Raw genomic sequence first — 25,575 nt, forward strand, 5'->3', positions numbered from 1 at the left:
CCATGCACCTGCTGCCTTGTACACAGTAAAGGATATGGGTTTGGAAGGAGTTCAAGATACCCTGGTGATTGTTGGTTTATTTTGTAGATTAGATTAGATTACTTACAGTGTGGAAACTGGCCCTTCGGCCCACCAAGTCCACACCGACCCGCCGAAGCGCAACCCACCCATACCCCTACATATACCCCTTTCCTAACACTACGGGCAATTTAGCATGGCCAATTCACCTAACCCGCACATCTTTGGACTGTGGGAGGAAACCGGAGCACCCGGAGGAAACCCACGCAGACACGGGGAGAACGTGCAAACTCCACACAGTCAGTCGCTGAGGCGGGAATTGAACCCAGGTCCCTAGCGCTGTGAGGCAGCAGTGCTAACCACTGTGGTACACACTATTTGCTGATGCCAATGTTACTTGTAACTTAGCAGCCTGAATGCTGTCTAGGTCTTATTGCATGCAAGCACAGTCCGTCTCATCTTTTGAAGAGTTGTGAAAGGAACTTACAATAATACAGTAACTAGTGAAAATCCTCACTCCCAGTCTTATACTGCAGTGAGGCTGTGAAGGTGGAGCAACAAACGATGGTTAGCCCCAGGACATTGTCTCCACCAGCTCCTGTAACAATGATCTGGGGTTGAGATAATTAGCTTCCATTAAACTCAAACCTCAGTGCTCAATAGGAGTATAGCCAAAAGAACGGCTCCCCCCACTCGCAATAATTTAAACGCTGTTTGAGTTTCTGTCAAATGACAATGAAATATCAATAGCCAGTCATTCCCATCTTGCCTCTCAAATTTATCTCTTTTCTCCTATGTTTGAGGTCTGGAGTTGGATGGTAGAAGCCAAATTGAGCATTTTATTAGCAGGTTATTAGAGAGGATGTGCTGCTTGATAGTCCTGTTAACAATACCATCTAACATTTTGATCATTGAGTCAACTGGTGGGGCTCAGATTGTAATTGTTCAGGTTTTCTTTGGGCAGAACATACCAGAGCAGATCTTCCATATCACTGGGTGGTAGCTGCTGCTTTTATATCTGAATTGCAACAGCTTGACTAGAGTCTGGACTCATTCTGGAGCTGAGGTCTTCATCAATTCAGTCAATACATCATTGACAGCCAGAGCCTTTGCTTTGCTCAACATGATAAAAGTTTCTATGTTATTGTCAGTTAGGAAATTTTCAAGTGGAGGTAAAATAGATTTTAGTTTTCACTTCTATGATGGTGACTTGTTTCTTTTAACAAAAGTCAGAAACCGGAAAGTTTAGAGGGAACATGGTATATGATTTGTTCAGGATCACTTTTAGCTGGAATCATTACATCATGCTTTTCTTGAAATGATATAGTGAATCAAATACCTGGTAATAGTTCAGTATGATATAAGCAAATGCAGTTCCAAAGGTGTTCAAGGGAGGCAGTTGGAGTTTCTTGTTCTGAGGCCTACAGGATCACAGCAGCTTGCCATTCTAGCCACCTAATCATCTCTCAAGTAGTTTCCTGGATTGGGGATTACTTGCTGTTCAAGGAAAGCTTTCCATCACAAAGGGTAGGTCATCCATGCCCCTGATAAAAACGTCAGTGGTTGTAGTAGGAAAAATACAGAACCACACTTAATGAGACACAAACGCCCCAGAAACAGGAACAATGGGCCTTCGGTAGGTAAGTATTGAAGTGAATGAGAGGAGACTGCCTCAAGGCCATCTTCTTCCATCAGGGCACTGGGAGGCTTTCCAAACCCCCACTCAACTATCACTACACATTAACTCACGTGTTCTGGGGTGAGCAGAGACAGTGTCAGGCACAGGAAATGTTTCTTAGGAACCAGGGCCATCCACTCAATCTCCATTGGACTACAGGTACATTACAGTCGAGAATTGGTCGGGTTGGTAGCCTTGATGTTCTTGTGTCCTGCTCAGTTAGGGCTGGAGCAATGAATGAAAATCCCAGGCCTGTATTTATAATGAGGCCAGCACTCAAAAGTTAACAATCTGACAGGTACAGGGTTGGCAGGTTTGAGCTATAGGGAGAGGCTGAATAGTCTGAGGCTATTTTCTCTGGAATGTTGGAAGCTGAGGGTTGATCTTATGGGATTTATAAAATCATGAGGGGCATGAATAGGATAAATAGACAAAGTCTTTTCCCTGGGGTGGGGGAGTCTAGAACTAGACAGCATAAGTTTAGGGTGAGAGGGGAAAGATATAAAAGGGACCTAAGGGGCAACTTATTCACACAGGGGGTGGCGTGTGTATGGAATGAGCTGCCAGAGGAAGTTGTGGAGGTGAGTATAATTGCAACATTTAAAAAGCATCTGGGTGGGTATATGAATAGGAAGGGTTTAGAGGGATACAGGCCAAATGCTTGCAAATAGGTCCAGATTAATTTCGGATATCTGGTTGGCTTGGACAAGGTAGACCCCAGGGTGTGTTTCCATGCTGTACAGCTCTATGAGCAAATTGTGTGTGTGTGTCACGTTGCTCCCGTGGGCTGTCCATGGGGTCAGCCGCAATGAGCAAACATAGCTTTAGTTCTGTTTTGTGCAGTAGGCCTAAAACAGCACTGAGAAGCAAATGGAACATTTGAAGGTCACCTATCCATGTCCTGGGGATGTTGTATTTGCCAGTATTTAGAGAAAGAATACATTTAAGAAATTAAGTGGGTCACCTAACTACAGTTATTGTATTGGGAGATTAGGATGGATACAAGCTTAACTTTTTGACTCCATGTACATCTGAATATTGCAATGCATGTGGTTTGATGTGCCATGGTTAAGTGTTGGTATACGAGAAATATAGAGATCAGAAACATATTTGAAGTGTGTTGAATGCTGTAGTCATGTTGGAATTGTGAACTCATGTCAGAACATGGGTTCAGAGGATTGTGAACTCAATAATAAAGAAGTAAAAAAATCAAATTGGAACAGTACAATACCACTGACCTGCATATTGAAACTGACTTGCACAACTTGAGTTCACTGAAATTCTGATTCTGGTGTTGTTACAACTGATGTCTGTAGAAAATAACAGAATAAAATAGAACAAGAAAGGAGAATAGCAAATATATGACAAAAGTGATTTATGTTCATCATGCTTTCCTTTATCGGTCAGAGTATTGAGTACAAGAGTTGGGAGGTCATCTTGTGGCTGTACAGGTCATTGGTTAGACCACTGTTGGAATATTGCGTGCAATTCTGGTCTCCTTCCTATCAGAAAGATGTTGTGAAACTTAAAAGGGTTCAGAAAAGATTTAACAAGGTTGTTGCCAGGGTTGGAGGATTTGGGGTTGAGGCAGAGGTTGAACAGGCTGGGGCTGTTTTCCCTGGAGCGTCGGAGGCTGAGGGGTGACCTTACAGAGGTTTACAAAATTATGAGGGGCACAGATAGGGTAAATAGGCAAAGTCTTTTTTCTGGGGTGGGGGAGTCCAGTACTAGAGGGCATAGGTTTAGGGTGAGAGGGGAAAGATACAAAAGAGACCTAAGGGACAACGTATTCACACAGAGGGTTGTACGTGTATGGAATGAGCTGTCAGAGGATGTGGTGGAGGCTGGTACAATTGCAACATTGAAAAGGCATTTGGATGGGTATATGAATAGGAAGGGTTTGGAGGGATATGGGTCGGGTGCTGGCAGGTGGGACTAGATTGGGTTGGGAAATCTGGTTAGCATGGATGGGTTGGACCGAAGGGTCTGTTTCCGTGCTGTACATCTCTATGACTCTATGCAAATCCCAATACAGGATTATTAACACAGAACCTATAACACAACCAGGGTAATTTCAACAGTAACTTATACGAAAATATATGCACCTTGTCTATATTACTTCTTTATTATTCCATGCTTTACAAAATGAACTTTCATGTGAATTTATCGTGAGATATTTTGGCTTCAGAACTAACTAAAACAGCAAAAAGTAATACAGGAAAAAGATGAATGAACTGTACCATTTTCAATTATTGTATTGACAAAACACAAATAATGTAAAATGCACCAATACTAATTGCACCGAAGTAACTGATTTTAGCTGAACAGATTTCTCCAAAACATTTTCAAATATTAGGCATGGCAGGCACCTGGAAATTTATATTTTGTGTATAGTTCAACCAGAGATAATCCAATTAATCCTGTTAGCAGCATGAAGTCATATCTGAGCTGTAAAAATAGAAAATCCTCAATTCGTTAATCACTCCTGTCACTTACAACTGACAGTTTCTTAAACTCAGTCACTAGGTTTAACTTCTTGAGGGATAGAATTGAAAAGTAGGGAAGAGCCTTGACTGGACTACACTTAAGAGTTCTGGATGCAGTTCTTTACGTCACATCAAAAAGATGTGGATGCACTGGAGTGAGTGCAGAGAGGATTTACAAAGATGATACCATAAATCTATAGGTATGAGCATCAGGAAAGGGTGACAGTGTGGGTCTCTTTTCCCCAAAATAAGGAAGTCTCGAGTATTCAATGGAATACTCAACATTCTGAAAGATATCTGAAAGTCTCCCGGCAGCTCTTTGTTAAATCTAATCTTTACTCGATCTGGATAGAATCGATGGGAGTTGTTTAGGGAAGACCCATGAATCTATAAAGGGATGGTACAGTGGCTCAGTGGTTAGCACTACTGCCTTAAGCACCAGGGATCCAGGTTCGATTCCAGCCTCGGGCAACTGTCTGTGTGGAGTTTGCACATTCTCCCCATGGGTTTCCTCTGGGTGCTCCGGTTTCCTCCCACAATCCAAGGATGTGCAGATCAGGTGAACTGGCATGCTAAATTGCCCAGTGTTAGATGCATTAGTTAGGGGAATGGGTCTGTGTGGGTTACTCTTCAGTGTGGACTTGTTGGGCCGAAGGGCCTCATATTATGAGAGTGGACACAGGGAGAGGACCTCTTCTTGTGGGGAGCAACATAATCAGAGGTCACCAATTTAAGATAGTCACCAAAAAATCCAATAAGGAATTCAGAAAAAAACCTGTTCACAACAGTGGTGAGAATGTGGAATTCAGTCTCATAGGGAGTGGTTGAAGTGAATATTGATGTAAGTATATTGATGCACTAAAGGAGAAAGTAGAGAAGTATAACCTGGCAGGTGGAATATGAGAAGTTGTGAGGTTATAGACATTAGCAGGAAAAATAGAAGAGCTGAATATTATTTCAGAGAGAAAGACTGTAGAAAGCTACAGCACACAGGGATGCTGGAGTCCTCATGTGTAAGTCACAAAAAAGTGAGTATCCAAACTCAGCAGCTAATAAGGAAGGCAAACAGAACATATATTTCAAAGGCAATGGTGTATAGACATGGTAAATGTTGCTAAACCTATATAAGACATTAGTTGTATCACCCCTGGAAAACAGTCTTGGGCCTCTTATCAATGGAAGAAAAACAGAGGAACCTCGATTATCCGGCATTTAATTAGCTGAATATCGGACTACCCAGAAGATCGCAAGGTTGGATAATCGAGGTTCCTCTGTACTGGCATTAGAGGCTGTCCACAGAATGTTCACTAGGTTGATGCCAGGTTTGAAGAGATGTTCTTATGTGGTGAGGTTGAGTAAGTTAGGCTGTATTCATTCGAGCTTAGAAGAATGAGAGATGACTGTAATGAACATTGAGGAATCATAGAGAACTTAAATACAGTTGTTTCGCCTTGTGGGACAGTCTAAGATCAGAAGGCCTTCTCTCAGAGTAAGGGGCCACTATGAATTGAGGAGGAACTTCTTCTCTCAAAGAGTCGTGAATCTGCGGAACTCTTTTACCACAGTGGCTGTAGAGGCTGAGTTATTAAATCAATTCAAGGCTGAGATGCAGATTTTCAATCAGCAAGGCCATCAACGTTTATGGGGAAAAGGCAAGAAAGTGGAGTTGAGGATTATTAGATCAGCTACTGAATGGCAGAGCAAACTCGACGGGCAGAATGGCCTAATTCTGTTTCCAGGTTTTATGGTCTTATAGAGCAGTGAAAGGTATAGAAGGTCGCGATATTAGATTCCAATAAGATGGAAGGAGACTTGAGTGGAGCAAAGGCAGCAGCAAAGACTAGTTGGACCGAATGGCCTGTTTCTGTGCTATGAATACTATATAACCCTGTACCACTGTGTCTCACTGAAGGAGCACTTTTCAATTGATGTCCTCTCTAAATCATTCAATTCTTGATGCTGTGATACACTATGAGGCTTGGATTTTTCAATAACAAAAATGTGCATTTATAAAACTCCTTGTTAACTTCTTTAACAACGTAAAATATTTCAAGGTGCTTCAGAGGGGAATTTTTACAAGGTGATAGAACAGATGATCAAAAGTTGGTCAATAAGGTAGGGAGTGTCTTAAATAGGAGACAGAAGGTGGGCATAGACAGGTAGAAACTGTTCCCCTTGACAGAGGAATCAATGACTAGGAGGCGTAGATTAAAGTAAGAGACAGAATATTTACAGGAGTTGTGAGGAAAGGATCTTTCACCAAGAGGGAGTGGGGGGATCTGGAAAGTCACTGCCTATAAGGGTGGCAGAGGCAGAAATCCTCATAACACTTAAAAAACATTTAAATATATGCTCGCGATGCCAAGGCATACAAAGTGATAGGCCAAGTGCTGGAAAATGGGATGAGAATAGTCATCTGGATGTTTCTGATTGATGTGGACATGATAGGGCCTTTTTCTGTGTTATCGATCTCTATAGCTCTATGACAGGTTAAGGCTGAAGTAGCTGATGTCATGGCTACTTACAGTGGGTCAAAGAAATTTTCAATGTAAATAAATTGCAAAGTTCCAACCATCGTGCAACTGACCACAAGAAACATATAGCTTTCCCATTGCAGCACCCCTCTGTTGCTTAACTGTTTCGATGTCCTCATCTGGAATCCCCAGACAGGGTTTAACTCGTATAAAATAATTTTTGTACAGCTGCAACTCAATAAAACCAAATGCTCAATAGATTTTCAAATACAAGGTCACAGGAAGGTGATTTTAAGAGGAATAAAGCAATCTGTTCTTTACCAGTTTTACATAATCGCAGAGAATTAGAGCAGAAATTTCACATGAGCCCAAGCAGATGTAATTGCCTTATAAATAGTAGCCTTTCTATCCATGCCATCACGAGGTTTGTTAGTTAAACAATTTTGAAAAAAGGTAACGTGTTGAGCTCTATTCTCCTCTGTTTGCTAACGTTGCACTCGCACTGCTATAATCATCAACATTAGCAAGTAAAAGAAAAACAAAAACCTTTATTATTAAAATGAGGGATGCAAGGTTTAGAAAATGGAGTGCTTCTTCCAGATATGCAAATAGCCCAGGCCTATCCGGGGTTCAATGCAGAATAATGCTCACAGCTCACATATGGCGTCAAAGGTGAATATGCGAGGTACCCCAGCACTGACTCATAGAAGAGGGTGGTTTGTTTGTGGAATGAACTTCCAGAGGAAGTGGTGCATGCGGGTACAATTACAATGTTTAAAGGACATTTGAATAAGTACACGAATAGGAAAGGTTTGCAGGAATATGGGCAGGGAGCAGGCCCAGTTTAGTTTGGGATTATGTTCAGCATGAAGAGTCAGTTTGCATGCTGATCCTATGACTCGATAAGAGCAGGACAGTTCCCCCGTGTCTTTGCCAATATTTAACCATCAATTAACATTGCTAAACAAAAAAAGGCTCATCTTGTCATGATCACTCTCCTGGGATTTGTTGTGTACAAATACAGCTGTTTTTCCTACTTTGCAACAATGACTGCACTTCAGAAATCCTTCACTGGCTGAGGAAAGTCCTGAGGTTGTGCAAGTCATTAATTTGCCCACAACTTTCCTAACAGTGGGATGTCTGCGACCATGTTTAAACAAGGAACCCCCTTGTGTACACTGTGGCAGTCAGAGGTGATGTCCTAATGAAGTGTACCCCGGAATTTAACCTTAGGTTGGGACAATCAAAATGGCAAAAGTAGCCACAAGGAGGAATTCATTCCAGGCAGTGAGTGCACGCAGGTTGTGGGGACCAAGGCATCTCCGTTTATTCATATCCTCTCCCCATCTAATGTCCACAATCAGAAAAGTGGCTGTGCAGTACTTAAGGTTGTTTTTTGAAGGGTGTGTGGGTGAATTGGTGAGGGGGTGGTGGTGGGGAATAGTGTAGGCTAACTTGAGTCTTCCCTCGTTTGGCGAGAGCCAGAGTAGACGTTGGTTACCTCTCAGCTGCCTGAATTGAGCAAGTGCAGCGACACCAGGGACTTATTGAAGAGCGTTCCTTCTTTCTCTGAAAGTGTCCCCTGCTGATTTAACCTTTGCGATATGACACCCAGGGCTGTTCTAATTCAAACTTACTTTCTTCCAGAAGTATTGCACATCTTTGAAGCTTTCCCACCAGCTTACTAAATAAACCAAATCCGTTACTGTTCACATTGCCTTATTTCAGCCTTTTCCCATTGAGAGTACTACTTCCATTTGATCCTTCCACAACTCTGCACTGATTTTGTTTCTGTTTCTCTCAATTGATTTCCCTTATTTGAAGTGGTCCTCAACATATGAACCTAGAACAGGCATTCACTTCATGAGAGTACAGATGATCCTTGTACTCTGAACACTGGATATTGTTGTCAGTGTCTTTGGCAAGGTTCCAATGTGCTTTGTAATATGTTTAATAGTTTATCGTGAACGTAAATGAAAGACTCTAACAGCAGAAGCAGTGGTCACGTAACTATAGCAAGCCAGCCAGTGCATTTCTCCAAACATGTTTAAATAGAATCAGGGTGTTTGAAAAGGGGACCTCCTGTGTTTATACACAATCCCAGTGTGTTTGAATAAGTCCATTACGTTCACATGAGATCCTGATATGAAACTGATTTACCCCACCAGAGCAGACTTCATGGGGGGGGGAAGAATTGAGGAAACGTAACCACATTGGGTTCCTGACTTTAAGAAAACTAACCCCAATTAAGCTGAGGCAGGAAAGGTCATTTAGATCTAAGTATAATTCCTACTTCTTTAGAGGTTTAATGTATTCGATGTATTTCTGGTCTAATGAGAAGACTCTTGTCGAATAACTAAGACATAAGTATAGAAGGGGTGCCTCAGTGGTTAGCACTGCTGCCTCACAATGTCAGGGACCTGGGTTCAATCCCACCCTTGGGTGACAGTGTGGAGTTTGCACATTCTTCCTGTATCTGTGTTGGTTTCTGCTGGGTGTTCTGGTTTCCTCCCACAGTTCAAAGATGTGCAGGTCAGGTGGGTTAGCCATGCTCAATTGCCCGTAGTGTCCAGAGATGTTCAGGCCAGGAGGGTTTACCATTGGAAATGTAGGGTTGTGGGGGCTGGATGTGATGCTGTTCAGAGGGTCAGTGCAGATTTGATGGGTCAAATGACCACTTTCCACACTGTAGGGGCTGTATGTAGTGTATTGCAATTATTTAGAGGTTATAAAAATAGGCTCTACATTAGTACATAGATGGTTGGGAAGACTAGCTTTTGGTCTGCCTCACACCAGATTGCACTTTACTGTCTCAGTAAATCCTCATGACATCATCACACTATTTAGCGCTTCTTCCACTCAATCGAGCAGTAACCCTTTAAGACTCTTCTAAACTGTAACACAGGAAGAGGAGTAGGTCATTCAATGATATAACAGGTGATCTGTGGCCTGTATCCCTCTGGTTAACAAAAATTATTTTAAATCTTAAATCTGAGTTAGTTAAAGAGAGTGTGTGTGTCTGCATGTGTGTGTGTGTGTGTGTGTGTGTCTGCATGTGTGTGTGTGTGTGTGTGTCTGCATGTGTGTGTGTGTGTCTGTATGTGTTTGTGTGTCTGCATGTGTATGTTATGTGTGTTTCTGTGTATGTGAGTATTGTGTATGTGTGTATTGTGTGTGTGTTTCTGTGTATGTGTGTATCTGTGTATGTGTGTATTGTGTGTGCCTGTGTGTGTGTGTGTCTGTATGTATCTGTCTGCCTGGTCTGCTGTTTTTATGGGAGATATACTCCTGGAGCACGGCATCCTATTGGGAAGGAGGTGAAGGCAGTTTGAAGGTTGGAGCCAATGAAAACGGTCATCACCCTCGATCTATCTCGGGTTCAAAGAAGGAGAAAGAATGTAGGTTTCTTGGCCGCCTTTCACTCAAGAAGTCCCAAAGTATGTTTGTTCGCCATAATGTAGAATACAATTTCTCAAGTGGCTCTACCAGTTCTTTGGGTTGTTTCTAAAATAAGTCACATTGATTTCCTATTGTTTTGCATTCAGTGATCATTATGGGTATCATTGTCAATGTCACAGTTTCCAAGAAACGACTGTTGACAAGTGTGAGTTTAAACAATTAAGCAATCTCCATTCCTCTCCCCAATCATCAAGGATCAAGTTCTCAGGTGGAACTTGGGGTATGTATATAAAAGAGATGAAGAGTTCTGTTTACAAATAGGCCACCACTTACTGGTGGACGAAGGACCTGGTGTTTCTGCGTTAGCTGTGCTTTTATCAGTAATGCTGTGAGGCAAGCTTCAGGGAAAACTGATTAATTCCTTAATGAGTCAAAGCAATGCAAAACAAATCACTGACTCTGACATGTGTAATATCAGTGTGAATGTATGTGCTGTTGTAAAACATTTCATTTTGAATTTACACATAGCTTAATCGCCATGAAATAACTTGCCAGTCAGCCTGTGTAATGTGGTAGTGAGCCACCAGACTTTAATTAGCATTACAAAGCCAGACATATAAATTTTGGGGCACAGATACTGGGGTATGATCTTCCTCTGGAGAGGCAGTCTACATAAAAATATATTTCAATGAAATTCTCATACCATATTTCCTGATGTTATGAACATTGATTTCTGGTTAAATAATAGCATGCTAAAAATATTAAACTATAGTTTCTATTCAGTCAATTTTGCCTTGGCATTGTGCCATTAACTTCTCAAATACTGTACTAACACTGAGCATTGAGATGATTAGTTTAGCTGATGTGGTGTTTCGGGAAGTTTTCAGATGAAAGCAGCAGAATTCCCAAAACCTATCCCAAAATCGTGAAACTTCCCGAGCTTGGAAATTTAAATATTTTAATTGGGGAAAAAGATGTAGCTGTCTTACAGGTGATACGGACTGTTTTAAAGTTGTAGGATACCAATACAGCACTGATTAGGTGCTGGGTTTATCTTAGTAACACAGGGGTGGTTAAGTTTTTTAGATTAGATTACTTACAGTGTGGAAACAGGCCCTTCGGCCCAACAAGTCCACACCGACCCGCCGAAGCGCAACCCACCCATACCCCTACATTTACCCCTTTCCTAACACTACGGGCAATTTAGCAAAGGGGTTTACTAAAGGCATTAGTTGCTTGTTATCGTTTTGTCAACACATCACTATGAAGAACTCTGGCAATCAAGGCCATTTTCTGTATCCAAAATCATATATCTGCTTTTTGAATTGACTTATCATGTTGCTACATGAAATACTGAGCGTGTCTTTCGTTTAGGTGAATAATTTGATGGATGAGACTATTTACACTCAGTCTGTTCAAAAAGGTTCCATCATCTTTGATGAAATTATAAAGCAGGGAAAGAGGCTAATGGATCATCATGCCTGTGCTAGTTCTTTGTTTGATTGTGCAACTAATTCATCAGGAAGGGCGGTAGCTCAGTGGTTAGCACTGCTGCCTCACAGCGCCAGGGACCTGAGTTTGATTCCAGCCTCAGGCAACTGACTGTGTGGAGCTTGCAAGTTCTCCCTGTGTCTGAGTGGGTTTCCTCCAGATGGTCCAGTTTCATCCCACAAACCAAAGATGTGCGGGTCAGGTGAATTGGTCATGCTAAATTGCACATAGTGTTAGGTGCATTAGTCATGGGTAAATATAGGTTGGGGAATGGGTGGGTTACTCTTTGGAGGGTCAGGGTGGACTTGCTGGGCCGAAGGGCCTGTTTTCATACTGTAAGGAATCTATTCTAATCTAAGAATGTCCATGGACCTATGGATGCTTTACAACATGGGAGAAAGGCCCCTCAACACCCAATTTAGGAAACAAGGCTGCAGCCGGTTACACAGTTAGTCCCCAGAATCTGATTTAGAGTTGCTGGTTGAAGGATAAATACAGGCCAGAACATCAGGCAGAGCTCCCCTAGGTACACATCTTGTGTGAGAGATTGACAATCATTTTTAAAATCTGTAAATCCAATTTCTGAGAACTCGGTTGGGAAATACTTTTGTGAGACACTCTTGTGTCTCAGTCACCACCGAATATGTGGACTGGAAACATCACTTGACTCATTGCATTGTAGCAGCCTTTACATAAACCAAACTTCAGGCAGGTTAGGACATGCAATATGATAGAATCTATGAAGTTAGCCTTTGGTTCAGATACATTTTGCACACTGACTGGTTCTTATTGCATTGTATCCTAGGATGATACAATTTTCTGGAGTTCTTTTTTTATTAACATCACATACCAGAGCAATGTGTCCCACAGTGAAGCCTTGCAGACAAAATCCCTGTGTAGATTATGCTGAAGTAACCCCCGATTTGGCACAACACAGATTTTTCTGTTTTTTTAATATAAACTTAATTGCCTGCACATCTGTTAAAATATTTGTTTATTAATTAATTTCAGTAACAGTTAGCAATATTGCCAAATATTTTTGCAGTAGCAGATTCTGGTCAGACATTAATATAATGTGCTTTCTGCAGCTAGCGAATATACAATGACAACGCAATCAAACTTTTGTTGATAAATAATCATACCAAAAAGGAGAAAATTTGATTAGCAGCTCATGTACACTAACCGGATCAGCAACAAGTACCCAATCACAACTAATGAAGCAAAGATCAATTTATATCCACAAAGCAGAAAGCAAAAATCACGCAGAATTTTAATATTTTATGAACAACACACAAGTTCCTGAGTCCTCATTAGCAAGGTTTCTTCTGTGCATTACATGTAAGTAAACATGTTATGTTTTTTTTAAAAATAAGTTTACAAATCTATGGATAGAGGAATTCTGCCTCCCTGTGATTTCTCCTGATTGGATATAATTTTATATTCATTAAGGCACAAGGAGAGCCCTTCAGCCCACCAAGATATTGCAATGGACTGAACTGTCAGGACCTTGGCACCCAAATAATATATAATATTGGGATGAAGAAAGCAGAGTCCAGTTATATTAGTGTATATGATGAGGTTATGTCTTATCTCCATATCTTTTCAGTCTTGGAAATAACGCAATGGTTATGAGGCATCCATCAGAGAATTTCAATACATGGACTAAATCTAAACAACCCGAGATAGGTGGTTAACACAGAATTATGGCAGATCGACAAAGACGTCTAGATACAATTGTATAAACAAGAATAGCTTTGGTTTCAGTAAACTGAAACATAACAGAATGTATGGTAGTATCAAACAATTACACCTAGATGCGAAATCATAAGGAAACATAAGAAATAATGCAAGGAGAATCATTTTCCTACCTGGGAAGCCTAACAACATCTGGCTGGAAAAAATTATCAAAACATCAGGAAGACATTAGACTTACAAATCAAACCACAAAAATATCAGCCATCTTTAGAAATATCACCAGCTTTATAGAAAACAGAATAAGATTCTCAAAATGCTCCATTGTGTCAATGTATATAGAATATAAGCAAAATGATGGAAGATAAATTAAAGACAATAGAAGTTTGCTTTCTGAGACATATGATGAGGTTTAGGTGACCACACATGCTTACGTGGATGTTTTGAGGAACACAGCCATGAAAGAAGAATTTAACAAATGATCACCAAGACTTAATTACAATTCTTTGGGCAGGTACTTGGGAAAAGAAAAATCATGACATTTGGTTGTGACATAAACTTGAAGATAGCAGAGTAAAACGAAGACAAAGGAAGAAATACACAACAGTTTATAAGAATAAAAACAGCCTTGAGATTTAAGAGCAATGTCAACATGTCAGTGATTATCAAGAATTGCAAAGGCTGAAGAGCCATGGTCACACATGCTGTAAAACAGAGAACCTGAAGGAGATCATGCAGAAAGATGGATCATTGAGGAATATTACTACTTTACTGGGTTTTAAAGATTTTGAATATTTCATATGATAAATCATTCTGTTTCTTGCTGGTTTTAAGCTTTGGACTTTTCTTTCAATGTTGTAACTTATTAATTCTTAGTTTGACAAAAGTTTGCAGTTCCACAAAGTTCCTGTTTGCAAAATATTTTCCGTGTTTGAAGGATCAAAATTATATCACAGATTAATAGCAATGGTTTAGAAATTCAGTTTTTGTTTACCAACACTCTGGCTGCATTAGGCATTTTCAGTGTTGTCAACATTTTGTTCCCAAAGGTGCTCTTAACCTCTGTATCCTTTCAGTAACTGGTTCGCTATGACTAGTCTCTGGATTTCGCTGGTTCCTTCATAGATCTCAGTTATGCGGGCATCACGATAGTGTCTCTCAGCTGCCATTTCCGTAACATAACCCATACCTCCCAGAATCTGTATGGCCTAAACATACAAGGAACAGAAATTAGGATCATATAAACAACTGACAACACAGTAAACAGGAACTGGTTAGCCTTGTGATAAAGCATAAACATGCATTTTGTGAAGTTGTGCAACTTTGTCACAGGTTGATCACCACAGCATAAAAGCCAGATTGAGGCTATTGTCTCACAATAGGAACCATACACTTTAGGAGAGGATGATGGACAATGTAGTGGCATCCTTCAGGTTCACCTAAATCAGAGAGATTACACAGGGGTTCCACCTCCAAAAAGATCTCATCGCAATGGGTTTCAATGGCTTTTGATTGCTGGCTTTTTCTACCCAACTGAATCTATGGAAATGCTTGATGGGTTCCAGGATGTTCCATTCTACTTAATCTGTGGGTAGTTTGGCTATTAGTGGGAGGTAGGAGTGGGTGAGGAGGTTGTTTGGATTGACTGAGTTGTTAAGAAGGGTCCCTTTCTACATACTGATCATGGGGATATTTAATTTTGTCACTGCCAAAGATGAGGAGTATCTAATGCATTGCCAAGGGTTGTTCATCCCGTGTGTTGTGTGTGTTGCTTCCTGTACTACTGCCATATGGGTAGCTGACAGTATAAGCCTAGAATGTACACATTCAGTGTCATCTCGGAGAGGGAAAATTATCTGCTAGACTCATACATAGTACAGAAAGAGGCCATTCAGCCCATCACATCCATGTTAGTCAACAAAGATCTGAGTACTCCCCTAATTCCATTTTCCATAGCCATAACTTTGGAGGCTGTGGCAAAGCAACTGAATATTAAACACTACTTAAATATTACAATACTTCGTGGGGAGCCATAACTTCCCCACCTCTGTTCTCAGATGCTGCCAGCTCGGGTCATAGCGTACCATGTCCAGTAACCTAACCGGAATATTATCATCACTTGGCTCTCAGGGAAATCTAAGAAATTGACTAAGTTCCTCCAGATCCCCACAGTTATACCAGTCTCATTTTCCATGCGATCCAATTCTGAGCAAATATGACCTCTAAGCTAATCAGCACTGAAGCCTGTCACTGAGACTGTAAAACTCCAGTGAAGGTAGTGATGTGGAGGGGGGGAGCGGGGAAGAAAATATTTGCGATTAGGTGGAATTCAGGAAAGGTTAGCTGACAAATGGATCGATGCTGTAAAGCCAAAAGAGTTGTACTAGAACAACTAAAGGAAGAAAAGATGAATCTAGAGGTAGTTTCAAACAGTAGAATCATAAAGAACTGCCAACTACAGGAAGCCAAGGACAAGATAGTCAGCATGAGGGCATGTTTGATTAGATTAAATTAGTTTCCCTACAGCGTGGAAACAGGCCCTTCAGCTCAACTAGTCCACACCGACCCTCCGAATAGTAACCCATCCAGTCCCATTTCCCTCTGACTAATGCACCTAAAACTATGGGCAATTTAGCATGGTCAATCCACCTGACCTGCACATCTTTTTGGACTGTGGGAGGAAACCGGAGCACCTGGAGCAAACCTACGCAGACACCGGGAGAATGTGCAAACTCCACACAGACAGTCACCCAAGGCTGGAATCTAACCTGGGACCCTGGAGCTGTGAAGCAGCAGTGCTAACCACTGATGAAATAATATTACAAATCACACTCTATAGAGAATACCCTGTGCATACAGTCTCCAAAACAATCTCCCTCAGAGTCTGTCAGTTGGAGACCGTTGGAGAAGATAGTTAAAGGCTTACAGAATCACCCAGTGACCTGGATAGCAGATTGTGTTTTCCAAAAGTAAATCCTGCTCTGTCTTTTCCGCCACATCACTAATTTGATACAGAAGAGAAATTCAATTTAACCATAGGCCCTTTCTATAAACCCGACCTATTCCTTAATAGGGGTCCTTCCACCAGAAGACAAATTTCATTTCACCACCTGTGTTATTCCCTCCAAATTAAATAATTCCTTCCAGAGCCTAGTCATAACTGTGAAATCTTGGACATAAGCTCACACGTCCCTAACGTAACCACAGCTGATCTCTGTACAGACATCTTTATCCCTTGCTCCATATTTTTTTTAGTTCTAAAGAAATTAAAGAAAGCCCGGAGGTGTCTTGGGAAACAAAGCGACACTACTATATGACAATGAAGACAAATAACACCAAAATTGTGAAATGTTATTGAGGTTTGCAATGACTTTGTAAAGTAAACCAGCACAATAACCCCCTCCTCTCTCTTGCCCCATTCTGCCCAGTTTTGAAAGTGGGAAATGTTAGAGATGGTCTGGTATGAGTTACAAGGAGACAGCAGAATAATAGTATCAAATCTAGTTAAAGTTCTTGTCAATGTGTGGCCACACAATGCAAACACTTCTTTCTTCTATCTCATCTTGCTGCAGTAAATAATTAAATGGTGTCAAAATTTTTCAAACCAAATTATGTGCTGTACTATGATCAGAGCTCTGTGTTCTGTTGATTAGTGGGTCGAGAATTTAAAAACATCAATATCAAATTTATCTCTCATACCATCAAATTTATCCAGGTCTTTATTTGAATGAAAAAGCAGTATTGAAATAAGACACAAGCTCAAAATTGATTTACATTTTATGTAAATCAGCATAAACCTATCATATCACTGCCATACTTCATTATCATGACCCAGTATAAAGTACGCTGTGCTGTATATTTGAATAGCAAATATTTGCCAAGATTTGTAAATGATCTAAACTCTTTATTACAGAATATCCAAATCACATAAACAGGCCATTTGGTCCAACAGGTCGATGCTAGAATTTGTGCTCCACATAGCCACATCCAGCTTCATTTTATTCCTGTCACTATTTCCTTCTGATCTTTTCTCCTCCCTTGCACTTCTCCAGCTTTCTTATTCACATTTATACTAGCTGCCTCAACTATGGGAGTTGTGATGAGATTGGCACTCGAGCCACCCTCTGGATAGATATTTCTCCTGAATTTCCAATTAGCTTTATTGGTGCTCATTTTGTACTTATGGTCTCTAGTTCTTGTCTCCCTCTGTAAGTAAGAACACCTTGCCTACATTTACTCTTTCAAACACTTTCATAAACCTAAAGGCTTTTAACAGATCACCCAACAAATGTCTCTTTTCTGCAGAAAATGGACCAATCTGTTCACACTTTCCAAGCAGGTGTGTATCCTCAGTTCTGATATCAATTCTAGTAAATCTTGTTTGCACATTCTCACCATTTCTTCGTAATGTAGAGACCAGAAAAACTCACAGAATTCCAACTATTGTCTAATCAATGTTCTATAAAAATTACATACAACATCCAAGCTTTTCAATTCTACGTCTCTGAAAATGAATCCCAGTACTTTGTTTTCTGTTTTTATGGCCTTTTAACATACGTTGCTACATTTATGGGGGATAGGGATCTATATCCCCCTATCCCCCTGGAATCCTCTGCTGCTCTCTACTCCATTTCGATACTTAATTTCAAGAAGCATGTTGCCTCTTGTTCCAGCTACTGAAATGCACTAAGTAACATTTATTATAGCAAAAATTAATCACCACATATGTATCTGTGCTATAAATTTATTCATGTCGTGTTGCATTTTGCCACAGTGCTCCCTCATATTAATTACAATCCCAAATTTGGGGTCATCTGCAAATTTTGGATTTGCACTTCCAATTTTTGAGTTCAAATCATTTATCTAGTGAGCAAGTAGTCCCCGTATTGACCTCTGTTTGAATAACTACCTCTAACCAATAGCTTCTATGAACTCAAAAGAGGAGTAGCCTATTTAACTCCTTCATACCTGTTCTGGCATTTGGTGGGATCATGGCTGATCTGATTCTGGCCTCAACTATATATCCCTGCCCACCTCAATATCCTCTGACTCCAATGTTAGTCAAAGATCTATCTACCTCTGCCTTAAAAATATTCAATGACCTCATCTTCGACATTCCTCACCCTCTCCACTCTGGGGAAGAAAGCTCCCCAGACTCACAGCCCTCTAAGAAAATAAAATTCATCTCATCTGTGTCGTAAATGGGAAACCCATGGGAAGACCACATACTTTTAAACAATGCCCCATTGTTCAATCTCCCCTCAGCATTTTAGGATAAGATCATCTCTCATTCTCCTAAATTCCAATGGATACAGGCCCATTCTGTGCAATCATGTCTCATTAGTTAAATCCCTCATCCCAGAAATCAGCTAAGTGAACATTCTCCGAACTGTTTCCAAGACAATTTTCTAATTGAGACAGAGAATGTACACCAGTCTCTGGATATGGTCCCGCCCATACCCTGTACTCCTGTAACAAAACTTTCCTATTTTATATTCCATTCTTTTTGCAGAAAACACTTAGTTTTATTTTCTAATCACTTGCTGTTCCTGGTTACAAATATTTTATGGGGAGGCAATGGCATCATGATATTTTCACTGAACTAGCAACTCAGTGACACAGAAACAGTGCCTGAATCCCACCATAGCAAATGTGGAATTTGAATTTTTTTTAAAAATCTGGATTCAAAACCTAAGGATGATCATAACACAATGTTGCTCTGTCCCTTAGTGAAGGAAAACTACCATCTTTACCTGGTCTGGCCTACATATGACTTCAGATCCTCAGTAATAAGGTTGGACCAGCTGTTGTTGACCCTGGCACCAGGAAAGATAATGGCAACCTCAGCCTTATTGACCCTGCAAAATCCATCTTACCAACATCTGGGGGCGTAGTGTAAAAATTGAGAGAGTTGTCTCACAGACAAACAATAAACTAGTCAAGCAACAGCCTGACATGGTGATATTGACAGAATCATACTGTACAGACCATGTCCCAGACAATACCATTGCATCACTGGGTACGTCCTGTTCCACTGGCAGGGCAGACCCAACAGAGATGGTGGCAAAGTGGGCACAGTCAAGAAAGATTTACCCTGGAAATCATCAACATTGACTCCAGCATCCATGAGATTTCATGGCATCAGGTCAATCACAGGCAAGAAAACCTCCTGCTGATCACCACATACCAGACCCTGATTACTCCTCCATGTTGAACACCACTTGGAGGAAATACTGCGGGTGGCAACAGCACAGAATATACTCTCCGTATCATTCACCAAGACTGAACGTCATCAATGAATGCCTTCAATGTCATTCACCAAGAGTGGCTCGACAGCAGTGTTGCTAATTGGATGACCTTTTAGAAATGCAAATACATTAAGTCTACTGAATTCCCCTTATCAATTTTTACAGTTGGTTCTCAAGTAATTCAATTTGTTTACGACAGCAGAAATTGATGGAAAAATTCAGTAGGTTTGGAAGCATCTATGGAGAGAAAGCAGGGCTAATGTTTCAGGACCAATGACTCTTCTTCAGAACTGATGGTAGGTAGGAAAAATATTGGTTCATATGCTGAAGACGGAGTGGGAGAGGAGGAGGAGTAAATGACAGGTGGAGATGGAGCCCAGAGAGAGAGAGAGAGAGAGAGAGAACAGCAGTTGGACAAAGGAATGGGTAAAGGTCAGCCTGGGCAAACTAATAGCTATCAATGGGGGACCATTAGTGGCTGACAATGGGTTGGTTGTGGTAGCAGCCCACGTGATGACAAAGCCTGGTGTATGGGGATTGGGGTAAGGACATGGAAAAGGTGTTCAGGGCCTAAAATGATTGAACTCGATATTGAGTCCTGAAGGCTGCATGGTCCCCAAGCAGAAAATGAGATGCTGTTCTTCCTGTTAGCCTGGGTTTCGCTGGAGCACTGTAGCAGGCTGAGACAGAGATGTTGGCCAGAGAACATGGTGATGTGTTGAAGTGGCAGGAAACAGGAAGCTCAAGGTAATTTATATGGACAGAACGTAAGTGTTCTGCAAAGCGGTCATCCAGACTGCATTTCATCTCCCCAATGTAGTGCAGACCACATTTGCTCAATCCATTTCATTTGCTCAATAAATTTCTGTTTCATTGTTAAAACCAAATGTGCAGCGTTTTGTTTCAAAGAAAGACCACCTTCTCAAGAAAAAAATAAAACAAAATATGATTCATCGAGTCAGATTTCAGTCTGGGATGTGACTTTTCCTCTTCAATCAAACTGGATGCAATCCATCCAGAAAAGAGGGTATGCAAATTCTAAATTCAATGAGTTTATGAATTATCGACCCCCACGCCGACCTTAAATATACTCATATACAGCACAGGAGAGACAACACAGATTATGCATCGAAGCCCTCAAACCCACAGCCTTTTGCCTCAAAGGTGAGAATGCCACGAATTGAGCCCAGCTGATACTGCAGCATAATATATAATTAAACAGGAACCTGAAAGTTGTTGGAATCACAATGGTAGGTTCACAGTCAGATTTTTCCACACGTTTTCAATTAAATATCTTCATGTACTCAATTTTACAAAACTTTGCACAAAATGTGACAAAGGACTTATTACTCAAGGTTTTCATTAATTTCAATATTTCTAACTATGGAGAAAATGAATATCGGTTTATGGAAGGTAAGAAATTAGTTTTGAATGAGAAAGGAATAATGTCAAAATACAATTAGGACAAGCTGCATCATGTGATACCAGTATCCAAACGTGTTGATTATCTTACATCAAACAGGAAGTAACCACTGTTCAAATAGCATAGGCTTTCCATATAAAATACCTTGAAGAACTTTTAAGGTGGCTCAGTAACTCAGCAGTTAACATAGCTGCCTCACAACACCAGGGACCTGGATTCAATTCCACTCTTGGGTGACTGTCTGTGTGGAGTTTGAACATTGTCCCCATGTCTGCATGGGTTTCCTCCATGTTACCAGTTTCCTCCCACAGTCCAAGGATGTACAAGTTAAGTGGATTGGCCATGGGAAATGCAATGTTACAGGGACAGGGTAGGGGTTGGGTCTGGGTAGGATGCTCTTTGGAGGGTCAGTGTGGATTTGATGGGCCAAATGACTTACTTCCACACTGTAGGGATTTTATGATGATTCTATGAACCGAACACTTACATTTGCTTAGTTTATGAGCAAAGCTATAGTTTCAAAGCTTGTAATTATTTAGATATATCTAACTGAAAAGGAAAACTGCCAAGACAGGAAATTGTAACTCCTGCCAAGGCCCTGGAACAGGAAGTCAGGTGTCACTGATGTTCGTGTGTGTGCCTGAAACAATAAGTCAGCACCCACTATGCCACTGTTATGCACCTGATATCTATCTAGCCCATTTGCCTGCCCTGCTTGGCCACTTGCTGCGCTGTTCACTGCCTCTATCAATGCATGATCTAACCTGTTCTATTCATCACCCCACTGCCATTTCTTCACTGCTACATTCACTGCCCTCTTGTCATCCTTCTCGCTGCTTATTCACCTCCTCCCTCACGGTTTCACTTGCCACTGTTCTCACTGGTCTGCTCACCACCCCTGCTGGCATTTTGCTCACTGTCCCCGGAGCCCTGGTTTTGAATTGTACAAGGGCCATCACAGTCCCTGCAGTTAAACTTTAATATTCATCCTTACAGTCCTTGCCCAATCTAAATCCTACTTAGTTTAGAATTAACAGAAAACTCCAGTAGATCACATTTACATTACTGATTGATAATTAATTACATTTCTTGTTGAATATTTCATTAAATAATGCAGTGTTTGGGGAGCTGACTATGGGTTGCTTAATAAATCTGTTTTTATTTTAATTTTATACATTTCTAAAAAGAGGCACAAAGTTGAAGCATTTTGCCTCCGACACATCAGGACTGGTCTGCAACAACCCAGCCTTAAAAAGGAACACCAATTTATACAGCATGAGAAGTGGGTGGAGATTGGTTGGGCAATGGTTGGCATAGAGGTAGAGCAGAAATAGTTAATTAGCTGTAAAAACCTAGACCAGGCAGTTAGCCTCTGATTGGTCATGGTGTAGCCAGGAGGAATGCAGCAGGAATTGGTAATCTCCATGATCCTTTCCTCAACGAAAAAAATATAATCTACAGATGAATTCCTTTGCCTAATATATGTGGTTTAATTATGCGCAGATGCACCAAATTGAGAGTTCAATTGATAACCTTAAATTGGCATCCAATGTAATAACTATTAGCATCCAGGACTGTTTAGTACATTAATCCAATAGCAGAACCACATCTAATATTGGACGTGGTACTTTGAAGGTTGCAAGCATGGGGTTAGTTGAGCACGATTAATTGATGGCTGCACTATGAACAATACCATTTGAAACACATTTACAATAAAAACTAGATTAAACAGAAAGCAATTTAGCGGAACAATTGAGTATGCCAACCAACTCCATAAATCTGCGTGAACACATAGTCTCCGAAAAGGAAAAGTTTTTTCCCACTCATGGCTTCTACTTTGGCAAGCCCTTTACCAGATTAAACACAATAAAGGTTTTCACAGAGTTTGAACTTGTTTATTAACTGTTATCTCACCACAAACCAGCATCCAAGAAGGATGCTGAATACCTGAAAGCACATGTAGCTGATCTGATACATGCTTTTGTGGAATATACAATGACTTTTCATATTTTCATACACAATGCAAATGCCTGATAGCATTGCAAAAGCCCAAGGGAAACCCTAATATGCATAAAAGTACACTTGACAAAAGGACTGGAGTATTTATATTTATCAAATGTGACTACATTAACAAAATGCGCAGTGTGGTCAATGGCAGTTCCAAGTTCATATCTATATGTCCTGCTATTATACATGATTGCACAGCCACACTCAAGAGGTGTTTGCTGGAATTGCTTAATGGTGGTGGCCTGCTTAGTAATATATATGATAGGATTTGAATTTATAGCACACTGCATCCAAGCCTGAATGTTTTCCTAGGACACAAATAAGCCATGTGCCTTTAGCATAAGATGTAGGAGCAGACATAGCTCATGTCTGCTCCATCATTCATTGAGATTATGGCTGATCTGAAAACCCTTAACTTTCCTGTCTTTTCCCTACACCTTTTGATTCCCTTACTGATTAAATTTGTGTATATCTCAAATTTGAACATAATTAACGAACTAACCTAATTCCACAGATTCACTACCCTCGGAGATAACATATTCCTTGGTAATAAATGGTGACTCCTTTGCCTGAGATTATATTGTCTAGTCCTGGACTGCCCACAACGGGGAAACAATGTCACTGTGTAAAAATCTTCAATGTGTCAATAAGATCTCTCATTCTTCTCAAAATTCAAACAAGTCGACTCAACCTCTCCTCATTAGAAAATTCTTCCATAACCTGGAACAACCTAGTGAGCGTTCTCCAGACTGCCTTCAAAGTCAGGGAATCTTTTCTAAAATAAGGGCCCAAGACTGTTCACAATATTCCAGGTGTGGTCTGGCTTGTGGTGTTTTATATGGGTTTAGCTTTTATGCCGTGTCTTATTGGGGACTGGCTCTGCACACCATGAACTTGCTTAATGGTTGTGCAGGCTACTGCAACTGGTTTTACACGTTTTCCACATACGCTATGAAGGTTTCTTTCACTTTTGTGAAAAGACCATATAAGACCTACATAGCGAGAGCAATACCATCAACAAGACTGAGAACACTAAACTCAACTAGTTTGAGCACAGGTAGGCCAACATCTATGATAGGCTGTACTGTATTTACTTGGTCAACGAATACATTTTTTGATACTTGTTCTTAATAAAAACCTGGTCTCAGAATTTATGCTCTCAGAATTAACATAACAAAACAAGGCAACATATCAGATCTACTCCAACCAAGGTCATCGCATGGGATTCTTAAGGTGTGTGACAGTGTAAAGCAGAGAGGGTGTTTCCCCTCATGGGGGCATCTAGGACCAAGGGTACGTATCAGAATAAAGGGGTAAGGGTTTAAGATTAAGATCAGAGGAATTTTATTTCAGAGGGCTGTGAGTCCTTGTCACAGAGAGCTGTGGAGGCAGAGATAGGTAGATAGATAGATTCTTGATCAGTCAGGGAATCAAGGGTTATGTAGAAAGGCAGGAAAGTGGACATGAGCAATATTGGATCAGCCATGATCTTATTGAATGTTAGAGAAAGCTCAAGGGGACAAGCAGCTTACTCCTGTTTCTATTTCTTATGGGCCTTTTGATCTTATGGTTCGTAGAATTGCAGAGGTTTTGCTTCAGCAAGTCTGTGTCCAAACTTCTCGAGTTGGTTGAGCACTATTGAGTGAGCAGGCAAATGCATGGCAGATGTGGCATAATGTGGATAAATGTGAGCTTATCTACTTTGGTAGCAAAAATAGGAAGGCAGATTATGATTTGAATGGTTGTAAATTGAGAGAGGGAAATGTTCAATGAAACCTGGGTGTCCTCACGCTCAGTCGCTAAAAGTAAGCCTTCAGGTGCAGCAAGGGGTAAAAATGGCAAACTATATGTTTGCCCTACCAGTGAGAGGATTTGAGTACAGGAACAGGGATGTCTTACTACAATCATTCAGCCTCATTGGTGAGGCCACATCTGTGTGTAATTTTAGTCTTCTTACCTCCAGAAGGATGTTCTTGCTACGGAGGGAGTGTGGTGAAAACTTACCAAATTGATTCCAATGATGGCAGGACTGACTTTTGAGGAGAGATTGAGTCATTTAGGATTGTATTCATTGGCGATTAGAAGGTGACAGGGATCTCATAGAATCCCATAAAATTCTAACAAGATAAGTCAGATGCAGGAAAGCTGTTTCTGATGGTGGGTGAGTCCAGAACCAGGGTCATAGTTTCAGGATTACCAGTAAACCTTTTAACACTCAGGTGAGGCAAAATCTCTTCACCCAGAGAGTGGTGAGTCTGTGGAATTCAATGCCATAGAAAGTGGTTGAGGCCAAAATAATATGTGCTCTCATGAAGGAGGTAGACATAGCTCTTGTGTTTGAAGGGATCAAGGGATTTGTGGGGCAGATAAGATTATGGTATTGAGCTTGATAGTCAGTCATGATCATATTGAATGGTGAAGCAGGCTTGAGGAGGAAACGGTCTACTCCTGCTCCTATCTTCTACATTTCTGTATCACCTAGGGATCTGGAATAGAGGAGCTGGAACTTCACGTGAACAAGTCAGAATTTTGAAAGATGACATTTAAGCAGAGTAGAATGCTGAATCAATTTGTTTAATCTATTTTAGTTGCATCTGCCACTTAATGTGTAATTTATGGTTTAGAAGCAACTGCAATTTATCCGTCAATCCATGTTTAA

General features: G+C 40.7%; 1 protein-coding gene across 3 annotated transcripts in view; it reads right to left on the bottom strand.

The window, feature by feature from the left end:
* Nucleotides 1-12,556: 12,556 nt before the first annotated feature.
* The window catches only part of acads (acyl-CoA dehydrogenase short chain), a 190,530-nt gene continuing 177,511 nt past the window's right edge, over nt 12,557-25,575 (bottom strand). For all 3 annotated transcript variants that reach the window (XM_060843729.1, XM_060843728.1, XM_060843727.1), the window contains one exon: nt 12,557-14,446. In XM_060843729.1, coding sequence (XP_060699712.1) covers nt 14,294-14,446 — 153 coding nt within the window. In that variant the 3' untranslated portion in view covers nt 12,557-14,293. The remainder of the gene's footprint in view (nt 14,447-25,575) is intronic.

The sequence above is a fragment of the Hemiscyllium ocellatum genome, chromosome 24, assembly GCF_020745735.1.
Source record: "Hemiscyllium ocellatum isolate sHemOce1 chromosome 24, sHemOce1.pat.X.cur, whole genome shotgun sequence".
Lineage (NCBI taxonomy): Eukaryota > Metazoa > Chordata > Chondrichthyes > Orectolobiformes > Hemiscylliidae > Hemiscyllium > Hemiscyllium ocellatum.